This window comes from Neoarius graeffei, chromosome 25, assembly GCF_027579695.1.
Source record: "Neoarius graeffei isolate fNeoGra1 chromosome 25, fNeoGra1.pri, whole genome shotgun sequence".
In the NCBI taxonomy this organism is placed as follows: Eukaryota; Metazoa; Chordata; class Actinopteri; order Siluriformes; family Ariidae; genus Neoarius; species Neoarius graeffei.
Genome location: NC_083593.1, coordinates 7,392,586 through 7,408,423, shown reverse-complemented (window position 1 = coordinate 7,408,423; position 15,838 = coordinate 7,392,586). Strand labels below are relative to the sequence as shown.

Here is a 15,838-nt window from a genome sequence, read left to right as displayed (position 1 = left end):
CTGCGGGCCCATCTTGGTCACGGTGAGGGGAGACGGGCCCGCGGCCGGGGCGCTGGTGGACCCCGCCGACGCGAGGAGATGCCGGAACGCCTCGCGATCTTCCTGCTGGGCCAGCACCAGGGCTTCGAAGTGCCGCTCTTGTTCCTTTCGGAGCGTGACGAACACCTGGTGCTGGCTTTGCTGAGCCGTGGCGAGGGCGTGGACCAGGTCCGCAAACGGGGAGGATTCCATGGGGCTGCTGGGTTGGTGCTCCACCTTTCTTCCGGGTTTCGGCACCACTGTAGAGCTCTCTTAGGTGTGGGTGGAGCACAGAGGACGGCAGGACAAAGCTTCAGGTAAGAATAGGCTTTTATTGCCAGACTTTTCAGTATAACAACAGTTCTATTCGGGTAAATACACACACGCTGTGTTCTTGTCCCGGGAAGAGCTCCCCTCTGCTCTCCCTCTGCCTCCTTAAATAGGGCGCGGTTACTGGGAAGACACACAAACACAGGTTAATTACTGTCAGGTGTAGTGATTCTGCCACTCACCTTCCCTGGCTCCACCCTCCTGTCACAGACCGGCACTTGACCACGCCCCCGCTGCCACAATGTCATAACATGTTTGTCTTAGCTTATTAATAATTTATCTTGGGTAATATTGACATTTTGACGACTGATATCCTGCCCATGATGGATAGTGGAAGGTTCATCCATCGCTGGAGATCATCATCTATTGAATTGAGCAGGGGGGTAAAATTTAGACTAAATAAATCTGACAGCCTGGAGGAAACCTTTATCCCTAAATATGTAATATAATTAGTACATAGTGGGATAGGTGATGAATGGGCTGTCACATCCCAGCTGTTGGAGTGTAGTGGAAGAATTGCAGACTTACCTATTCCAATTGATTGAGTATTCAGAAATATTAGAGAATGTGTCAATAAGTTTAAGGGTTTCTTTTACTGATACTGTGGGGTCTTGAAAAAGTAGGATGTCGTCGGCATAGAGGCTGATTTTATGATGCATATTTAGAGTCTGAACTCCTTTAATGTGGGGGTTCTGACAGATGGCAGTAGCTAGAGGTTCAATGAAGATGGTAAACAATAAAGGGGAGAGTGGGCATCCCTGTCTAGTTCCCCGGTGCAGAGTGATACTGTGTGATGTTAGTCCATTGGTGATCACTGTGGCTGAGGATGAAGTGTAGAGAATCTTAATCCAATTAATAAACGAGTCCCCGAAACCAAACCACCCTAATGTGGAAAACAGGAAATTCCAGTTGACCCTATCAAAAGCTTTTTCCGCATCAAGAGTTGCTATAATGTTTTTTTTTCTTGTAAAGTTGAGGAGTGATGCATTATGTTAAACAATCTACGGGTGTTGGAGGAAGAAATTCTGCCTTTGATGAAGCCAGTCTGATCTGGGTGGATAATGGATGGGGAGACCTCTTCTAATCTGTGCGCTAACGTTTTGGTGATTATTTTATTGTCAACATTGAGTAGGGAGATTGACCGGTAGCTGGATGGCATTGTTGGATCCTTATTGGGCTTAAGGAGGAGTGAAATTGAAGCTGTGGTGATACTAGCTGGAAGTCTTTTTTTGTTTTGTTTTGATTCATTGATCATCCTGATAAAAAGTGGAGCCAAAATGGACCAAAATTGTTTGTAGAACTCCGCAGGGAAGCCATCTGGACCTGGTGCTTTGTTATTAGGCATACGTTTAAGAGCCTCGAACAGTTCTTGTTGAGTTAGAGGTGACTCTAGTTTATTTGTTTGGTTTTCATTAAGTTGTGGTAAGTTGATGCTGTTAAGAAATGAGTCAATGGTGTCCTGGTTGGGGTTTATTTCTGAAGAGTATAGTTTATTGTAAAAATTGTAGAAAACCTGATTTATTTCTTCAGGTAAGCTGGTTAGCTTAATGGTTAGCTTAATAAACAAACTCATCAATTGAGTTTGTTTATTAAGTATTTCATTGATTTTGAATTTACATTTCCTTAGTTCAATCTGCATTTCTTCTGTTGGGTTACTTGCATCAATCTCTTCCAATTGTTTCATTTTGTTATTTAGTTCTACTTCCTGTTCTTTTTCTTTCTTTTTTTTTGTATACTGAAAATGAGATTATTCTTCCTCTAAGCACTGCCTTTCCTGTTTCCCACAGAAGGGAAGGAGATGATCCAGAGGAATCATTCATTTCTAGAAAGTATGCCCACTCTTTCCTAATAAAACTGTTAAATTTGGGGTCTTGCAAGAGGGAAGTATTGAAGCGCCATCTATTACTATTTCTGTGTGTGTGTGGGGGGGGGGGGTTCTGTTCCATTTGATTGTTACAGGGGCATGATCACTAATGACTATGGGATGAATTGTTGAATCAGAGATATTTGGCATGATAGAATAGCTAGTGAGAAAATGGTCAATGCGGGAATAAGAGTGGAGCAATTCCAGCGTTATGGACGTGACACTTGAACTCAAAATGGCAACACATGACCCAGTGCATGTTTTATTGTCTCCCAGTATTTAAACAGTGTTGCATATTTTAAGGCTGTACCATACTGGAGAAGTGATAGAACAAGAACAATTCCCATAGTACATCTAGGGCATGCCAGAAAATGCCAATAAAAGATGCGTAATGGACGTGACAGAAAAAGTATCACTTTTCTTGGGTGACTGTACATTTTTATCAAACTCTGTGAAATTGTAAACCTAATGTCGAAATGGAGATATCCATTTGATAGAGGGGTCCAAGGTGAATATTAAAAAAATCTTTGTTTAAAATATTTTATATTTCATGCAGAGTTTCGGAAGGAAAAGTCAGCGTTATGGATGTGACGAAATTCCGTTACGGATGTGACGCGTCTGAAATAGACATGGCGTATGTTTAGAAAATCAGCAATTTAACCACCATAACCCTTTGAAAAACTCTCTAAATATCAGCTAAAATTATCAAAGTTCTTAAATAATATTTAGGATGGCTATTGTTTTACTGTTTTGTGGATTTTTGCATACATTTCTGTGGCTTGTGGCAATAATATAAAATTGTACATGATCAAAGTTGATTTTAGCTTGGGTTTTACATTATAAGAAAGAAAGACTGACAGTGACATATTAGGTTGGTTACAAATTGGTTCAACTTATTCACATCTGTAAAATACAGGCCTAAGTGATATCTCTGGGAGTGGTTTTGATGTATTACATGTTGCTTTATTTTTGCATGGTGAGGTTGACATTTACATGGAATTGCCCAGTGGTGGACTGGTGAGAAAAAAGAGTAGTCTTTAGAGTCTGGGTGCTGAAGCCGCCAACTATCAACAAGGCCAAAATCGCTCATGAACTGTTTTATTGTTTTTGTGGATTGCCAAATTCGTTTAAAATAAATTATTTATTCTCAATGATTCCGACACAGCCCTCCCCTTCCTGGTTTAAATCACTAGACTCAACAATTATTAAATTCTACTGGAAAAATAAGACACCAAGAATCAAACTGACCACTCTACAAAAACCTAAAATACTCGGAGGACTAGAGGCTCCACACTTCCAACATTATGCCCTGCCCAACCAGGTTTGTTACATATACAAATGGTTACATCCCACCCCCTCAGACAACACCAGGTTAGACATAGAACAAACCATTTGCAAGGATATTCAGATCTCAGACCTTCCTTTCTGTAGTCAGTCAGTTAAAAAACATCCATCCTTCAAAGCACTAAAAATATCATCTAGTCTGACAGCTTGGTGGAAATTCTATCACATCACTGATTTACCTGAAGCACCGTCAAATCGCACCCCAATCTGGAATAACCCTGATTTCACTGTCAACAAAAAAAACACTCAATTTTCTCACATGGATAGGCAAGGGCATCACTCAACTTCATCACATTATTCAAGACAAAAATCTGGCTTCATTCCCTTGTTTGGTCCAGAAGCACGTCATTGAGAGTAAACACTTTTTAGAATACCTACAAATTAAATTATCTATCCAAGCTAAAATTAATATCCAGACGGCTAACCTAGACATCCCCTCACCAATCATGGAGTTGATCAACATTACCTCTCCCCAAAAAATTCTTTCCAAAATATACAAAATTATATCTCGTTTAGAAAAAACTTTAAGCCTACCATATCACAAATGGGAATCAGTCATCCATGCTTTTATCACATCACGACTGGATTACTGCAATTCTCTTTATCTTGGCCTCCCTCAAACCTCACTTAGACGTTTACAGCTGGTCCAAAACGCAGCTGCACGTCTGTTAACTGGCACCAGGAGACGTGAGCACATCACTCCCATTCTGGCCTCCTTGCACTGGCTCCCAGTCTTTTTCAGAATACAATTTAAAGTCTTATTATTTGTTGTTAAAGTACTCAGTGGGCTGGACCCAGCCTACATTAATGACCTTTTACAGCCCCACTCAGTCCAAAGGTCTCTAAGATCCTCTAGCACAGGGCTTCTTCATGTACCTCGCTTGCGGCTGAAGCAGAGAGGTGACAGAGCTTTTTCTGTTGCTGCTCCACGTCTCTGGAATCAGCTCCCACCGGACATCAGATCTGCTCCCTCCATCTCTGCCTTTAAATCTAGGCTAAAAACCCATCTCTTCTCCTTGGCCTTTCCCTAACCATCAGCTTATTGTTATTATTATAGTTTTATTTTATTTTATTTTATTTTTATTTTTTATCATTTGTCTTTTAATACTGACTCTGTACAGCACTTTGGTCAGTGTATGCTGTGTTTAAATGTGCTATACAAATTAAACTTACTTACTTACTTACTTAGATTTGTCCATTACTCCTGGTGCCAACTTCTGGACCCAAATCTGTAAAAACATCAACCTCATGACAAAAAATAGCAATCTACAATTAACACAGTACAAGGTTCTTCACAGATTTCACTTCACAGCACAGAAACTATATAAAATGGGCTTTGACTCTGATTTGTGTTCTCACCAGGGGTGTAGTGGGCGTGGTACGCGGGGGTACGCCGTCCACCCACTTCTCCCGAGGTGAGATTCAAAAAAAAAAAAAAGACAATAAATTTAAAGAAATACTCAAGTCTTTAAGAAGGAGTGCATGGTAGGGCTTAACCCAATGGCTGCATGTCATGTATTTTGTATACGCAGGTGCCTCAATCGCGCCAGACTAAATGCTTGATTTATTCGATTGGTGCCTTTTATAATAAATTTCAGCCCATTGCTGGTTTGTATGCGATGTGAGTGAGTGACGTGACTTTTTTTGAACTTCTGGACACATGCTGTAGCTGTTGCCACGGCAGTAAGTAGGCTAGTAAAAATATCGAATTCCGAATGCAGCTCGGCTCAAATGAACATGAATTGAACATGAACAAAGGTGTTCGTGTATCATAATTTCCAATATTTCGGCTTCACGCCTGATAGTCCATGTTAAACCTATGCAAGGTTTATGTTGAGTTCCAGCAGCAGAGTGGTGCTGTCTACGACGATGCATTTGGAAGGAGAAGGCGAATTTGTTCCTCTTTAGCCATTTCGGCATATTTATTGGAGACAAAATAAACCGCGGCTTTTCACCATAACAGTTGGGCTGTACTGACAAACACGAATGAAAATTGCGCACACAAAAATGTCTGAAAAAAAGTGTCTTCTTGTGCCCTCTTGTGTTGTTAAAAGAACGTAACATTTATACAAATCATTCATACCAAACATAGGCGACCAAACAAAGGCTACCGCTTCTGACATGATATCAAATCGATGACGTCACGAATCGCATACCCCCACTTTAAAAATCTCCACTACACCACTGGTTCTCACTGTATGCAAAATAACCCAGACACATACATTCATGCTGTCTGGCATTGCACTCCAATCAACAGGTTTTGGATAAGTGTCGCAGAATCACTCTCTACCATTCTACCATTCCCTATGTATACTTGGTGATACAACCGCAATCAATATACCGTAAGCACCTCATGCAATAAACAGACCCTCCAGGATTTCGTGATGTTGCGATTTGCAACATCAACGCAAATTCAACCAATCCCCGCGAATTCAGGGCGGTGCTTCAATTATATCCAATCACCGCAACTTTCCCGCAAATTTGACCAATCGTTGGTTTCGTCTTGAGGTGACGTCGACAAACTACCTTCCGCCTTACTTCCGTGTATACGTTCAAGAGAAGCAGCATGTGCGAGTCAGTGTTTATATAGGCTTAAATTCTGTTACTGAAAGTGTGTTATGTTTACAGTGAAGGACTGTGTGCACATTTTTTACTTAATACAAGAAATTAATGGATGCCAACATTTTTGCCAAAATGGTATTTTATTTTCCATTGTTTAGGCAGCTTCAGCATCATACTGTGAGATTCTGTTCAAATTGTTTTTTTTCTTCTATGAAGCCTGAGCCATTTATTTTATTAGTTTATAATTATTGTTTAATTTAGTCTTCAGGAGAAACTGCCTGCACACAGTACTAGTATTAATAGGTTTTTTTTTCTTACATGAAAGCTGAGGCATTTATATTATATTTTAAGGTAACTTCATGTTGTGCTATGAGGTTCTATGCACTAACTTTTAAACCAACAGGAGCATTTGGATCAGTAAAGCCTATTTTTCTGCATTTTTGTAGTCTTGGTAATCTTTTATATTGGTAAAGATGTTTATAGGACCATTTCTCAGTGTCTTTGTTTTTTTAATCAATAGTTTTTCAGTAATAACTTAATATTTAACATATCACTCAATTTTAATCACAAAAAGAGAAAATCCCAACAATTTCTCGCAACTTTCACTTCCTCCCGCAATGTAATCGCAACAAAAACCTAAAAAACACCGCAACTTTCATCGCAATTTTTTGGAAAACCCCCACAACATCAGACATTTTAGCCCGCAACAATCACAAAAAAGGCCCGCGAAATCCTGGGGGGACTGAATAAAATACTGCTAGTAGCGCTGACTATCGCCAAGAAAACAATCCTTACGAACTGGAAATCAAGGAATACTGTACACATCACTCACTGGAAAAATTTGTTATCGGATTATATATCATTGGACAATATATCCACTCCAAACTTAAACAACACTCAGGATACACCCTCCCCTTGGACACCCTTCATCATCTTCTTACAGTTATGACCTGACCCTCTGCACCTGAGATCCAACTCACAACTTTACATCCACATGTAAATCTCTCATCTCATCTCATCTCATTATCTGTAGCCGCTTTATCCTTCTACAGGGTCGCAGGCAAGCTGGAGCCTATCCCAGCTGACTATGGGCGAAAGGCGGGGTACACCCTGGACAAGTTGCCAGGTCATCACAAGGCTGACACATAGACACAGACAGACAACCATTCACACTCATATTCACACCTACGGTCAATTTAGAGTCACCAGTTAACCTAACCTGCATGTCTTTGGACTGTGGGGGAAACCGGAGCACCCGGAGGAAACCCACGCGGACACAGGGAGAACATGCAAACTCCGCACAGAATGGCCCTCGCCGGCCACGGGGCTCGAACCCGGACCTTCTTGCTGTGAGGTGACAGCGCTAACCACTACACCACCGTGCCGCCTCCACATGTAAATAGCTATATAAAATAGGGCGGCGGATGGTAGCTGGAACAATTATTTTTACTATTATTATTATTTTTTGTGTGTGTATATATATATATATATATATCTCATCTCATCTCATTATCTCTAGCCGCTTTATCCTTCTACAGGGTCGCAGGCAAGCTGGAGCCTATCCCAGCTGACTACGGGCGAAAGGCGGGGTACACCCTGGACAAGTCGCCAGGTCATCACAGGGCTGACACATAGACACAGACAACCATTCACACTCACATTCACACCTACGGTCAATTTAGAGTCACCAGTTAACCTAACCTGCATGTCTTTGGACTGTGGGGGAAACCGGAGCACCCGGAGGAAACCCACGCGGACACGGGGAGAACATGCAAACTCCACACAGAAAGGCCCTCGCCGGACCCGGGGTTCGAACCCAGGACCTTCTTGCTGTGAGGCGACAGCGCTAACCACTACACCACCGTGCCGCCCTATATATATATATATATATATATATATAATCTCATTATCTCTAGCCTATAAATCTCTCTTTCCCCCCTCCTTTTTTTATTTATTTTTTTCCTCTCCTTTCCTCCTTTCTCTTTCTCTCTGCCTCTCTCTACTTCACTCATCCCTGTTCTGCCTGGGCCCCATGGGTGGCTCGGGCAGCCCGGTCCTGTCAGGTTGCCACATGGGACCGGTGTTGGTTTGTGCTGTGGGGTATTCGTGGGTTCTAGGCCCCCGTCGCACACTCGCCCTTTGCGCGCGCACACATACCTCTTCCTGGCAATACGCAACATGCCTTATTCTCTTTTAAATGCACTACATATTAGTTTGCATACATCATACATCTACCAATAACAAGAACAACAAATAGACTAGGGCAAGCGAGGCGTGCATGCAGATGCCTCTGCAGGTGTTTCACTGCATGCCTTGCTTCTTTTAATGCTTACACAATTTAGAGGAGGCATATATCCATGAGTACGCAGGGTTGTTGTGGCGTGCAGGGCGAAATCTGGGCAGAGACTCACCCTGAGCGCACACTTCTTTTAATGCAATACATTAGAGAGAGCCCACAATATAGCCATTTACATTCTTATATAGGACAAATACGGTATGTTGCGTGATGGTCTGGAGTTGAGGTGTGGTGGGGCGGAGGTGCTGGGGGCCCTGGGCCAAGGGCCGTGGGCTGGTTAGCACACAGGGCCTTCCCTCTGCCGTCTCATTGTGGTATCTTGTGCGGGGGCGGGACGACACCGTGGTCATACTTGGGTGCCCAGGCAATCCTTATAATCAGTCAGTTAATCAAATTTTTTCTTATTCTTATCCCTATTCTTATTTCTCTTATTATCCTACATAATGTTAATATTACTCATTTCCTTTGTAACCCTCCTTCTCTGCGATCTAGCCTCCATCTACCCGGTCCAACAGTAAGTCAGTACTACTCATATACACTCACTCACACACATACACGGACATCTCCATATACACTATTCCTCACTGTTAATTTTGGTTTTTCACTCAACTTTAAATTCGGTGTTGTGTTTGAATTCTGTTTTTTTTTTTGTGTAGTTGTATTGCACAGGCGATTGCTCTAAGACAACGAGGGAGGCTCAGCCTCCTCTAAAAATGACGAACATCGTGTAGGATGAATTGCGCTAGGCTTATGTTATAGCCGACCTTATAACATTGCTATTTCAGATCCAGAATCATAGAAATATATGTGCTCAACCCACTACAGTGCGAAATCATTCCGTTATAACTTTCCCCAGTTCGCCTAATGTGTCCGTGAGTTTTTCCCCCTCGTGACAGCGCGATGCAGCCCAGCCTCAGTGGATTGGGAGCTATGTGCTTGTCAATCTCAAAATGCAAGATGATTATTGGACAAATACTGCGAAAATGCCCGCCCACGGACTCCCAGCCTCACATGGGAGGGACATGGCAGTTTCCGCGAGGAGACTGGTGATTGGTGAAAGCGGCCGGATATTTTCTTTGATTGACAGCTCGTTTCAACTACAGACAGGCAGCGGTACAGTGTTGCCAGATTGGGGGTTTCCCACCCAATTAGGCGGTTTTAAGTGCATTTTGGCGGGTTTTGAACATATTTTGGGCTGGATAACGTCAGCAGTATCTGGCAACATCAGTTCAGTCCCATGCGGATTCGCAAGTGCTGTGGTGTATTGTAAGAGATCAGCTTACATTTCGATTTCATTCATTACATACGGTTTCTACCAGCTTTTTTAGTTTGTATATATTTTCATTGTAAATAAAGTGTAAATATAGTGTTGTCAAGTTTGCTATCTTAGTTCCAGAAATTTCGTTTATTTGAGTGACTGAACTTGAACTTGAGGGGGCTAGTCAGCTAGCAAGAAAGCTGCGCACGGATGCCAAGCATTGCTGATTTAATTTTGGCGAAGCCATTTGCCAGTCTTCCTTTCGAGGAAAAAATCAAAATTAAAGAGCAGGGTAGACCAACGCCTCAAATTGACTTGGTGAAAAAGGTAGGGAATAATACTCGTTCCTTTCAGCTCTCCTGGTACGAGAAAGTGAATTGGCTAACAGCAAGTGACTCACATATATTTTTCTGGATATGAATTAAACACAGCTACAATTTGGAAAACATTTTTAAACAAAAACACAGCTGAGAACATTTCACACTACAGACCTGGATTAAAAGTGAAGGGTTATCAAAATTGTCAATAAAACATTTCTCAGTCAAAATAAGTAAAATATAGGGAAAGTGTCATTGAATGAAATGTGTGGCACCCAGCTCTACTGCTGAGGTTCCTTCCTGACAAAGAGCTGCTTTCAATAATGATCAATTTTTAAACAACATGCCACAATTTTAAAATATAAAATGTTAAAATATACCCCCCCCCCCCCCCCCCCAACACCACCATCATGTATATTGGACAGTAGGCTAATGGGCGAAAAGAACCTGTTATTTCACAGTTTGTGACCCTGCCAACAATCAGCCAGATCAGAGGCAAGAGTATGGGCAAAATTGATGTTTTTTCTTTTAAAATCTGGAAATATCGTAACCGACCAGCCTCCCCTGTTTGAAAGACTACCAGCCGCCACTGTTGTATTGTCATTGTTTTGTATAATTGTATTGTATACGAATAAATAAAAAAAGCTTATTAGCATGTTAACTGTTCACATGTTAGCATGCTACCTGTTAGCATTGTTGCTGTTAGCATATTAGCATGCTAGCCGTTAGCATAGCAGCTATTAACATGCTAACAGTCAATATGTTAATGATGGCATGCTAGCTATTAACATGATGGGTGTTAGCATGTTAGCCGTTTGCATATTAGCATACTACATCCACACGACAACGGCAACGAGATGTTATTTAAAAATATATCGCGTCCAAATGGGCAACAATCAGTAAAATATCAGGTCCATATGGCAACGCAACGCTTGCTGAAAACGATGCAATACACATGCCACACCTCTAGGGGCGCTGTAAGACGGTCCCTTCGGAGACACCAGAACAATAGAAGAAGTAACGACGCATGCGCATAAACTATTATGCACAAGACTTCATATTAGCCACAAAGTCAGGAAAATCTGTTCGTAAAATTACATTATAATGACCAAATACAATGAAAAGTATTTTTCCAGTCTCACCTGTGAAAGGTAATCCCATGTGATCTCGTTTGGACAGAAAACCTGTTGGTACAGTTAAATGCAGCTAATCTTTATTCTCCGCTTTGACCTTTCCAAAATGGCGGCGAGGATGACGTATGATTCTCCGCGGAAGGCGGCGTCTTCAATGGTCCGGAATAAAGTGAATGATACACGTTGATGGAATTAATTTGCTGTTTCTCACATGTGAAAGGTAATCCCATATGATCTCGTCTGGACGGTAAACCTGTTGGTACAGTTAAACGCAGCTAATCTTTATTCTCCGCTTTGACCTCTCCAATATGGCGGCGAGGATGACGTATGATTCTACGCGGAAGGCGGCGTCTTTAATGGTCCGGAATAAATTGGATTAATTTGCTCCTCTACGCCCTTTTTAAGGAATGTATTGTCGGACTTAAATCAACATCTGAAGAGGTGAGATCGCTCCTTTTCCCCCCTATTTTTGCTGGCGGGATTGCACCATTACACAATAAATATTCACAGTGAAAATATTTTGTAAGCGCGTTTCATGAACCAAGTTATAGGATTTGTTGACAACTCACACCGCAATGAGATCATTGGCACTACTGGTGTTAAGAATCAGACCATTTCATAAATGAATATTTTGCTGTAGAGCTGCAGTGTTTGTACAATTGCATGTTTTTGCTTCACTATTACTGTCACTATTCTGCTTCTTACATTACTACTGTGAACTAACACTGAACAGAATAATAATATCCAAGCTCGTGTTTCACTCTCACTAGTGCTCTGTAAGGCTTTTTCCTGGTGATATTCGTTACACTTCTACCCGGCGTGAAGCACTCACAGTCATGTGGTTGTGACGTCATCGTAAACAAATCCGTTCTACTCATCCAGACGACTTCACAACGGCAACGTTGCCAGATCTTTCCACTCTGGAACCCGTTCTCAAAAAGATTGCGTTTTGGGCACCCAAAACGCCGGTGCCGTGTGGACGCCAGGCCTAAACGATAAGCAATTGTATCGGAGTCACCTGAATCCGTTGCCGTGTGGACAGGGCCTAACAGTTAGCATGTTAGCCATACCATTATAACATATTAACTGTTAGTATTTTTGCCTTAGCATGTTAGCTGTTCACATGCTAGCAGTTAATATTCCCGCATGGTAGCAGTTTGCATGTTAGCATTAGTGCATTGGCACATTAGCAGTTAGCATGCTAACACTTTGCTGCATTGGTGCAATGACGCTGTGAGCTCAGCCATTTAAAATGCAGATTTTAGAGTGTGAGGTCTCGTGTCTGATCTAGTTTCTGTTGGTGACCCTCTGCACACACTTTGCATTTTCTCTGTAGAAATGCAGTCTAGTTATTATTCTTCAATCTTTGTTTGTTTGTTTTTACCCCCACAAATATCTCCAGCACACATGGAACCATCCTGATGTTGTTGGGTTTTTTTGGTTCGTGTGTGTATTCTTAGTCAGACAAAGTGAAATGCAGAACGTGTATGAATATGTAATGTATAATCATGCAGAAATAACTGGGTTAAAATGAAATGTATTTATTTAGAAAAAATCAATGTATTTTGATGAGCTTTTCACATCTACTCACCAATTTTTATTGACATTTTCGATATGAGTGATGTTGCATGTGTATTAATTTTAATAAGTAATAGTGATTTACACATGTAAATACATTTATTTACTTGCTTACAGGCATGAATCCTGAATGGGTTTTTGTTCTCCTGTTCTTCTCAGGTCAGTGTTGTGTGCACTATAAACTGTGTGTGTTTATTAGAGAATCATGACTGACAATCTGGTTTTCTTCAGTTCTTAAGACAATGTTTAATCAGCGTTTGTGCATGAAGCTGTTGAGGCACATACCAACATCGTGTGTTTCATCGAGATCCAATTATATTCATGTGTGATTATGATTTAATGTGTGTTTTATTTATGAGAATCGAGATGCACATTTCTGGCATTTGTGCTTTTTGTTCTTTCATGATACACCATCTATAATGTTCATTTTTTAAATATTATATCCATTTTATGTTGTACACAGTAGTATGTGGTATCGGGGCAGATATTCCTCACCGCTATCACTTTGTGAATGAGAATAAAACCTGGAGTGAAGCTCAGACTTACTGCAGAGAGAAATACACTGATTTGGCCTCCATCAACAACATGGAACAGATGATGAAGCTGAATCACACACTGAAGAAGGAAACTCCAAAGCAAGCTTGGATCGGTCTACAGAGAGAGGGCATTGGGAAATGGCAGTGGTCTCTGGCAGACCAAACTTTCTACAGAGACGGAGACACTTACAGAAACTGGAGTAGGAAAGAACCAAACAACCTCATTAAAAATGAGTTCTGTGTTAAAATGGGAAAATCCAGTGGCGAATGGTATGATGTCCAGTGTAACAATACAATTCCTTTTGTGTGTTATGAAGGTAAGAACTTGCAAATAGATGTGAATAAAAGGGGAAAAAAATCAATGGCTTTACAGTAATACATTTTCTTTCCTTGATATTTTTCATCTGATGGCAGAAAAGACATCAATCTGAGTCATGAACAAGTTATTCATGATGTAAATTAAATGTCTTTCAGAAAAGAACACAAACACTGACAGATACATATTTATTAATGAGACAAAGACCTGGTATGATGCTCAGACCTACTGCCGAAAGAATCACATCGACCTGGTCAGTGTGAGGAACCAAACTGAGAATGAGGAGATCAGGAGAATGATTACAAGTTCAAAAAATGAGGACATTTGGATTGGTCTGTTTAATGACTCCTGGAAATGGTCAGATAAGAGTAATTCCTTATTCAGATACTGGAGCTCTAACAAATCCAGTGAAGATTTGAACTGTACTGCAGTGTCTGTGTCTGAGCCACACTACTGGAGTAATGTGAGCTGCACAGAAAAACTCCCATTCATCTGTCATGAGAGTGAGTTACATTACACTTATTCAACACGTCTGTTTATTTATTAGGACACAGGATGAACTGAAACCTTTTTAGGGATGTTAAATATATATAAAACACTGACTGAAGAATTTCACACTGTGTATTATCGACTGTGAAGATGTTGGAATGCATATTTTTATTATGATTTTTTTTTTCTTCCCTACAATTTCCAGAAAATCTCATCCTTGTTAGGCAGAATCTGACCTGGAAAAAAGCTCTGAGATACTGCAGGAGCCATCATCATGACCTGGTCTCAGTGCACACTGAAGAGACGCAGCACTGGGTGAAGGAAGTGGCTCAAGGTGCCTCCACTGAACACGTGTGGCTCGGCCTGCGTCACACCTGCGCTCTGGGCTTCTGGTACTGGGTGACTGGCGAGGTGATCTGCTACCAGGACTGGGCTCCGGGGAATGGGACAGGGTTCGAAGACTGCAGCCAGGAGGAGAGAACCGGCGCAGTGCAGTCTGGAGGAGAGCAGCAGTGGATCAGCCTGCCTCAGAACGACACACTCAACTTCATCTGCTCGACATATTAAGGTTTGTCTCAGTGTGCTGTTTGTTGTTGTTATTGATGATGCCATAGACATTTTCGACAGGATATATTTGATCTAACACATTTATAATACCCTGTATACAGTATGTTCACACTTGAAGGCTGAAGACAATCTGTGGCTCTCATCATTTGTGTGCAGCATCAGCGAATCCTCATCTCCTTTTCCCATACAGCTTTTAAAATAATCTCTTCTTTTTATCAAAATCTTTGGTCCTGTATGTAATCTTTATGGCACACTTACTCCTTTCATATTTTCCAAGCATGATGTTCTTCATGCAGATGATACTCACTCTGATAATGTTTTCCATTGTAATATCGGGTTTTTAGGGGAATCAAGGTGAAGGCATTTACTTGTATTGCACTACAGTCTATTTGATGTATACGTTTCTTTTATTATGTTTTCTGGATAATTAAAGTCGAAGCAGCTACGTAATATTTCAGCTTAAACACCATAAAGCCATAAATACAGGATGCTTGTTACAACTAAATACCTTGATGAGAGATTTTTCTGCTGGAAGAAAGCTATGCGGTTTGTTATTGACTGGATGATTCTCTGCTGTTATTCATTCACCTCAAAAAGTCTGTCTGTATATACGAACAGATTAATGTGTGTTTTTAAAACTGTATTTTTAATCAGGGCTTGTTGGACTTTCTCTATACCTGTCAGATCATTTAATTTTTTTAACATTAAAATATTGAGTGTTGTGTCTTTTTGGAATGAATTTCTCAAATAAAATTAATTTCAAGTATTCTGTTGGGGGTTTGTTTTTATTTATTAATTTAATATTTATAATTACCTGTCTACACCTGTTTAAATTTTCTGTAAATAATGCGAACACTGTTATAAACAGTTCGGATTAGGGTTAAGGAAATAACAATGGTAGTGTTGGTTATGATTTATAAATGAGATTATTTCTACTAGTTAGAATTCCTCATGGTTTCTTTTGGCCTCCAACACCAAATAACATCTAAATCCATTGAATCAGCCGTCATATTTGGAGAGTGGAAGGTGTTTGTCCTCAGAGCTGGTTGTTTTATTGTACAACCCCGATTCCAAAAAAGTTGGGACAAAGTACAAATTGTAAATAAAAATGGAATGCAATGATGTGGAAGTTTCAAAATTCCATATTTTATTCAGAATAGAACATAGATGACATATCAAATGTTTAAACTGAGAAAATGTATCATTTATAGAGAAAAATTAGGTGATTTT

General features: G+C 40.7%; 1 protein-coding gene across 1 annotated transcript; it reads left to right on the top strand.

Annotated features, from left to right (window-relative positions):
• The first annotated feature begins 293 nt into the window (after nt 1-293).
• LOC132873005 (macrophage mannose receptor 1-like) lies at nt 294-15,374 on the top strand. The gene is made up of 7 exons (XM_060908175.1): nt 294-335; nt 8,907-8,928; nt 12,818-12,859; nt 13,164-13,553; nt 13,711-14,055; nt 14,247-14,609; nt 14,710-15,374. Exons 3-6 carry the CDS (start codon nt 12,820-12,822, stop codon nt 14,606-14,608), a joined length of 1,137 nt encoding a protein of 378 aa, XP_060764158.1. The 5' UTR covers nt 294-335; nt 8,907-8,928; nt 12,818-12,819; the 3' UTR covers nt 14,609; nt 14,710-15,374.
• The last annotated feature ends 464 nt before the right edge of the window (nt 15,375-15,838 follow it).

Bases quoted from the DNA above. Each gene is read 5' to 3' on its own strand.
- LOC132873005 (XM_060908175.1), top strand. From the start codon at position 12,820: ATGAATCCTGAATGGGTTTTTGTTCTCCTGTTCTTCTCAG. The intron at 13,554-13,710 runs GTAAGAACTTGC...AATGTCTTTCAG, and splicing joins TCCTTTTGTGTGTTATGAAG to AAAAGAACACAAACACTGAC. The intron at 14,056-14,246 runs GTGAGTTACATT...TACAATTTCCAG, and splicing joins CCCATTCATCTGTCATGAGA to AAAATCTCATCCTTGTTAGG.